Source organism: Macrobrachium rosenbergii, chromosome 12 (assembly GCF_040412425.1).
Source record: "Macrobrachium rosenbergii isolate ZJJX-2024 chromosome 12, ASM4041242v1, whole genome shotgun sequence".
Classification (NCBI taxonomy): domain Eukaryota; kingdom Metazoa; phylum Arthropoda; class Malacostraca; order Decapoda; family Palaemonidae; genus Macrobrachium; species Macrobrachium rosenbergii.
The window spans coordinates 37296348-37303908 of record NC_089752.1 but is presented as its reverse complement, the minus strand read 5'-3'; the positions used below and the strand labels follow the sequence as shown (position 1 = coordinate 37303908).

Below are 7561 nucleotides of genomic sequence, written 5' to 3'. Positions count from 1 at the left end.
GGGAAACCGCTCAACAGATATTCGCGATATGATCATTGCATTGTTTTCTATATTTTCCATGTTTTATCGCATCATATTATTTATAACACCATTGAAATTTTGTGAGCATTCGTGTATAATTATTCATATATACATACTATATATACATGCACATACATTGCATATGTATGTGTGTGTGTGTAAAATCAGTTTAAAGATAAATCTGTGCTTCATTCTTCTCTTTCAATAATACCCACGACATGTAGGGGCCATGTCCATTCCTCGAAACAGAAGTGAAATTTCATTTAGTGTGTAATGGAAGAATATACAGACATCATGAATATGTCATCAATGGTGTTCAGAGGAAAAGAAAGAGAAGGGTCGCAGAGCATTTAGGAATGAAACACCAAAAAATATATTTATTAGGGGGAGGAAAAAATCATTCTTGATTCCAAATAACTGTATTTTACATTATCTGCTCTGAATACCAGAATATCTGAAACAAAGGAATATTTGCAGAGGGAAGGGAAATTTCATTTCGGTCGTGCAGTACTCTTAAAAAAAAATTGACAAAGCTCAAAATGAAACGGCCCTCTGGGCACATATGTCATGTGACATTCCCACAAGAACATGTTTTTGTGATCACCGAATGTTTTGGTTCTTTTTGTACAACAGTCGTATCAAGAAAAGCGTTTTCGAAACAGGTTTAGAAAATCTGGTGATGATCAGTTTTTCTATTTTTTTATTCCGAGGATGGGGGGCGTTATATGATTTACAATAATGGTAGTTTTGTCCCTTTCATCGTGCAGTCCAAGAAGTTTGGGAATGGCGCGTCACTGTCATCGCATTCTCGCAAGGTTAAACAATATTTTATACTTGATTCGAAATCAAAATACAGTGTTTTTAAAACCCAACATAGAAATGTCAACTAAAACGGACATTAATGCAAACTTTTTTATTAACATGAATAGGCGAGACAAGGGAACCATTAAAAGAGTGCCATTAATGAATAGGAGAAAGGGTTCTCGGGATAAAATAAACCTCTTAGGGTTACCGTTAGAAGTAGAGATAAGGCATATATGAAAAGTCATCAGTTTAATGGATACATAAAGATCAGGGAAGAACCTGGAAATTAGATTATTAAAAGGGTAATACGAAAAATGCATAATAAATCTGAGTAAAATAATGGCAGTTTCCTCGTTAGAACCATGACAGTATCGATGGAAAACTGCCACACTCAAGGACCTGATCACACTGACAGACGACTGATGGGATTGTGATCGTATTTGAATTATTTTAAGAAATCGGTGGCAAGTCATTCCCTATTGAATCTTTACTTGCGCAGTAATTTTAGAAGTTCGTGAGCATCCGGCCCCCTTTAATTGTTTTCTTTCACGCATTATATCTGTATATTCGAGCTATATAAAACATTAGTTAGAATATGCTATCCGGAAAATTCCAAGGTCATACTTTACCTCAGGGTCGTTTACTTGAGTGAGGTAAACCGTTGCTCATACCAAGGAAAGCAAAGAGTTGGTGGTGTGTGGGCGATGTTTGATAATCCCATCCATTTCTCTTTCCCTTTCCCAGCTCCTACAATATGATTACAAGTTGTACAATTTCTAAAATATTTAGGCCCGAATTTTTAAACTACGAAGAGCCTCTTCGTTGACGAGCGATGAAGAGCCTCTTCGTGAAATCTCTTCGTCCCGCGGTATTTTTAAAACAACGCGGAAGCGCCTCTTCGAAGAGGCGTCGCTCGGGACAGTTGGTACGCTGGAAGAGGTAAACAAGCAGACGACGGTAGGTGAAGAAGTCCAACCACACCAATAGGTACCACGAGGACTGGAACATGGAATTCCCTTCAACGTCGTGTGAAATACCGAGGATTAGTCCTACGTCGGTAGCAGAGAGGGACTTGATAGTGGAGCTGGTTCAGGAAGAGAAAGTGCTGCATATTAGGAAAACCGACCGAAGATTAATCGCTGAAAAAGAGAGAGCACCCTCTCAGACGCTACGTTATTTCCAGCCAGCATCAGCTCATATGGTCGACTCATCAGAGTTAGGAAGCTTATTACTGTGAGAGGTGAGATTTAGATATAGTCAAAACATGCCACATGAACAGTTGTTGTAGTGTTTCGATATTAGCAGTATAAAATATTAATGTATGTTTTAAATAAGTCTTCATAATGTATCATTTAAATAAGTCCTCACGTGTACTCCACATATTCTCGCAATTTGACAGCCTTTCAATGATCATGTTTATTAGATAGTAATTCTGATATTCCTTTGGCAGCGTATCCAGACAGAACAATTGAAGTTGAACAAGACTCAATTGAAGTCGAACAAGACTTCTGTGAGAGAATACCTCTCAATTCTCTCCCAGATGTCTCAACGCCCAGCGTCTCTTCTAGGGTGTCAACACCTGAAAACCTGCAGACACTCAAAACACCTAAACCACCCCAACTAAGGAGGCAGCAGGCTAGGAGATCCTTGCTGTCCACCGAAAGGCTGACAAGCTTGAATGACGACACAAATCAAGATAAGCTACTGAAACTTAGCATAGAATTTCATGAGAAACGAATTGCAAACGAGTTGGTGACTAAAGATAGGCAGGAACGCGAACTTAGAGAGCGAGATTTAAGGCTGCAAGAAGCAGAGTTAAGGCTGCAAGAAGCAGAGGTAAGGCTGCAAGGCGAACGTAAAGAGCGAGATTTAAGGCTGCAAGAAGCAGAGGTAAAGCTGCAAATCAGCAAAAGAAAGCTCGAATTTTGGAGCTGGAAATCATGGAAAAAAAATTGAAGCCGTCGTCTTAAGTTGTAGGTGTTTGTACAGTATTAGTTTTGTGTAGTATTAAGTCATGTCCATTGTACAGTATGTATTAGTTTTTTGTGGCATTAAGTCCATCTCCATTGTACAGTATGTATTATGTAGTTTTCTGTTGTATTAAGTCATGTCCATTGTACAGTATGTATTATGTAGTTTTCTGTAGTATTAAGTCATGTCCAGTGTGTTATTAGTAAAAAATAAGCTTAAACATTATGGTCATTTTATTAAACCTAGTATATTTTCCTAAACTAGGGGGGTGCCTTAGGTTCACATGTAACACCAAGTGACATTTTGGCATGTTAAAAATCTGGTGGAGTCGCCCTTATAGTTAGCCAAGATACCTGTTTGCCACAGGTTTGAGTAAGAATAGTGGTGTGTTTGGAGGATGGAATGCGGTAAAGCTGCCTCCTGCATTGTGTCAGGTGACTTGTAAATATTTCAAGCATCCAAGAAATTACAGTACGTGTGTTTGTAAATGGTAACAATACTCATCCTCTGCATGTATTACTGATGAAGATAGTCAAAGATACAGTAAGTGACTATGCTAGTGATAACTAGCATTACAAATTCTTAAAGGTTAAAAAGATACAGTATATAACTACTAAAACATATAATGAGACTTTTAATAAATAAATACATATATATTTGGCCACTTCATAAGTGGATGCATGTTTGGGAAAAACCAGTCATTAATTTATTTATATACTCAAAGCAAACTGTGAAGGTAAAAATTGACATACATGAATGTTAACCATTACATATGACTCTAAAACAAGGTAGAGTAGTACTCAAAGTTCTTTACAATATACTTGGCATAATGCCAAAATTTTATATAAATCAAATCAAATCAAGCAAATAACAAGTAAAACTAAAATGTACATATTGAATTTACTTGATTGCAACTAACAACAGTACAACATACTCCTTGAAAGAAATGTGGGAAAGCCGGTCCATCCCATAATATGCCTAAGGAACTCAGAGCTGTTCAGTCAGGTAGCCTTGGGAACAGCAACAAAAATAAAAACAGCTTCCAGGCATTCAAAAGTAGTGTCTAATTATATTTTGGCGTTTCACTCTCCCTTGTGCAGTTTCACTACCAGCCAGAGGTAAGGCGGGCTCTTGAAACACTGGCTCTTCATGCACTGCCATCTGTTCATTTTCAACCCTTATGACCCTGGTCCTCACTGCAACGTTATGAAGGACCACTGAGGCTACAATTATTGCCTTGGTTGTTTCCAAGTTCATCCTCACTCTCCCACCCAAATACCCAAACCCTCTTTTCAAAACCCCAAATGCCCTTTCTACCGTGTTCCTTGTGCGACTCTGGCTGATGTTGTAAGCCTCTTCACTTCTCCCTGTTGGATTTGGTAGAGGCGTCAAAAGATACTTCCTACAAGGATAGCCACTGTCCCCAAGGAGGTGACCAGGTAGCAATCCCTCTTCCAGTTCTGCACAGAGCCGGCTATTAGCAAAAATTCTGCTGTCGTGGACACTACCTTGCCATCTGGACACAACATTATAAAAGGTAAGGTCAGGCCCTGCAACTGCCTGAACATTAAGAGAAAAGAATCCTTTTCTACACCTGTATATTTCTGAATTTGGTAGAGATGGCTTTAATATGGGTATGTGTGTACAATCAATTGCACCAATTACCCCTGGAAATCCAGCAATAGACTGAAAATCCATCATTTTCTGCCGAAGATCATTTCCAGCAGGAAACTTGATGTACTGGGGGGACACGTTGGCAATTGCTCTTGCCACTGTCTTGAGGCTTGTGCTCACTTTGCACTGGGAAATATTGTAGGCGTCACCAACTGATATTTGGTGGCTGCCATCTGCCATACACCGAATAGCAATCAGTACCTGCAGACTAGGTGGGACAGGACAACGGGGGAAAGGAATAAAGAAAATTGTTGCCAACTCAATCACTTAATATATAATGTTCAATAATATCAGGGTTGGTGTCATTTCATATATAATGATTCCATTCCAGTGTATAAAATTATGGTAATGAAGTGCAATAGATTTTAAAAAGTAAATGTTCAATTCCACTTAAATTCCAATCATATGCTCAACTCCAATACTAGTCCTGTTGACACCATCTCATTCAGCTACACTGACAGGAATTAATCCTGTCAATCTTGAACATGATATAAACATAAATATATACATAGTTACCATACATTTAGCATCAATTCCAATTCAATTCATAACTGGCCCCAACCCTGCTTCTGTATACGTATTCGTGTTTCAGGAACACTGACAGTGCTCTAGCCTCTGCTAAAACACAAACATATAGGCTATGCAAATGAGCTTAATACGAAATGTCATAGAAGATAAACAAAACTGAAAGTGGTCTTGTTACCTCCTGTCACTTTCCTCACACACTGCATTAAAGTACCTTCCACATTCATGAGATGAGCTTACCTCGCCTGTCGTTGGCAGGAGGAAGTTGATCCCGAATCTCTCCTATCAGATGATGCACACACTCTTTTGTAAGCCGGAACATATCGACATATTCCTCATCCGTCAATGATGTAAATGGATCCATACGATCTGAAAATGAGAAGAGATTACATAAATGATTGTGGTAATCATTTGATTGCCATGGGGTTGCTTTCAGTGGTGTAGATTTTATAAGTACGTATTACACAATTTAAATCAGTTATGCCTTGTTTAGTATATTAACCAGAAAAACATTACTCTTACTCATAAATGGTTGTACCTTGGAAATTTACAGACCTCTAAATATGTTAAGCACATGGTCCCAGCAAAGAACAAATTAAAATATTTCTAAAAGAATTGGTGGTAAGAATTGATGTAAGGTACAATATAATTAATTACTTTCTATATTCTCACTAGCAACAATGTAACGGGGTCGTCGTGCAACTGGCTTGTGCCTGTCTTCCTTAGCTGCATCACCAAGCAGGTTGTGGATCTCAATGTCAAAAATCAGATCCACTGCTTCATTCCACTCTTCCATGGTGAACAAATTCTGTAATATAGTGTTTACCATTAACATGCATGTTGAGTCAGGTAACATCATGTAAATCAGGCTGGTGACTACCTATGACATTATTACAAACATGAACAGTACACCCAAAAGTATGCATGAAACTCAAAGAACTGCTGGGCAAGGTGAAACTAGAGGGGAAAAAATATCCGTTGGATAATACCATCAACTTATCATGATCAAAAGAAAATACAACCTTTAAAAGTCTGTTATTAGCCAAATTTATATTCAAGACTTCCACTATAAGTCCTCATCAATATTGGTAGCCCTCTAGAAAGTGGAATACATACCAGAGGTCAATGTGTTCCTGAAGTTAAATTCAAATTACTGTAACTCCTTCTTGTGTTCATTCCATTACCAATTACCAATAACCTAACATAGCCTTAGCCTAATCAAACCTAATACTAGCCTAACCAAACCTAAGACTAGCCTAACTGGTTAATCTAACCTGGTAAATATGTTTTTGTCAGAGAAATATACTTATGCCAAAAACAATAAATAACCCACCAAATACCCCCTACCTAACATGACTGATTGCCTCCTTGCATGATTGGCTACCAGCGGGACCAAGTGGCGTGGGAGACACACTTAGGTTGTGGATTTCAGTGTCATACAGCATATCCATTGCTTCATGCCACTCTCAAATTGCTGTAACTCTTCTGACCCTTCCATTACCAATTTTAACCTAACCGAGCCCTAGCCTATAGGTAACAATAAATAACCCACCGAATTCCCCCCTTACATGGATTGGCTACCTGCAGTTCTGTATTAGCTATCATGCTGTGCTGCACCTTGTAATGTCTCAATAACCTTCCAAGAAGAATATTTTTTACACGATTCGAAAATGTCCTTACCTTCTTAATTAAATAATCCAGGAGGAGTTGAAACTTGAAAGGCGATTCTCTTACAGCTGTGAAAAGTCCACTTCATAAACACAACCAGGAACGTGATGTCTTCTAAGTACAATGACAGTCTTTTACAAGAATGTAAATAAGGCCATATATGTATTGAAGTACCGGAAAATGGACTACTAAAATATTTGACATGTGTTATACATTCCACTACATACATTACTTGTGCGGTTCTCCTTTAATTTTACAAAAAATATACGAAGAGGTTAGCGAAGAGATCGTTCACACTACCTCTTCGTTTCCAATAATTTTTCCGGCTCAATCTGCTTCATCTTCGTCACGAAGAGCCTCTTCGCCGTTTAAAAATACCGTTTAGGAGACGAAGAGGCGCTTCATCGACGAAGAGGCTCTTCGCAGTTTTAAAAATACGGGCCTTTAAGTTTTGGTGTCGCTTAATGAAGATGGATGATTGGGAAACGCCGATTTGGGTTGTTATTAGTATATAGGGGATTTATTTGCGTTAGAAAAAGAATCATCGGTTGAGTCAAATGATTATGAAAGGATATAGTAGAAAAGCTGATTGTGGCTAGTGATTGGACGAAGCCACTGCCTTGCAGTGAAAGAGAGGCAATTTGACAAACAGGCAAACGAGCCGTCATTGTCAGTGGACTTCGTAATGGCGAATGAACCATCTAGTATGGAGTGGATTATCAAGCCACTCTCCAATGTGAAACTGAGCAACTAATTTGACATGTCAAGCAAAATGGGTTACCTCCAATGTGGCATGTCATTATGACAGCGACTGAAGTGGACAGAATTAAACTGTATCCCTCACATTTGCATTTCTGTTGCAAGGAGTTGTTGAGAATGACATCAATAGAATTCGTCG

At 38.5% G+C, this 7561-nt stretch overlaps 1 protein-coding gene across 3 annotated transcripts; it reads right to left on the bottom strand.

The window, feature by feature from the left end:
• Positions 1 to 500: 500 nt before the first annotated feature.
• Positions 501 to 7101, bottom strand: LOC136843633 (uncharacterized). 3 transcript variants are annotated; one of them, XM_067112176.1, is made up of 4 exons: positions 6676 to 7101; positions 5653 to 5803; positions 5236 to 5364; positions 501 to 1909 (listed from the first exon to the last, which is right to left on the bottom strand). In XM_067112176.1, exons 2-4 carry the CDS (start codon positions 5789 to 5791, stop codon positions 1875 to 1877), a joined length of 303 nt encoding a protein of 100 aa, XP_066968277.1. In that variant the 5' UTR covers positions 5792 to 5803; positions 6676 to 7101; the 3' UTR covers positions 501 to 1874. The 3 variants fall into 3 exon arrangements, 2 of the variants coding, with proteins under 2 accessions (XP_066968277.1, XP_066968278.1); XM_067112177.1 differs by having other exon boundaries at positions 5668 to 5803; XR_010854611.1 differs by lacking the exon at positions 501 to 1909 and adding an exon at positions 4669 to 4678.
• Between the last annotated feature and the right edge of the window lie 460 nt (positions 7102 to 7561).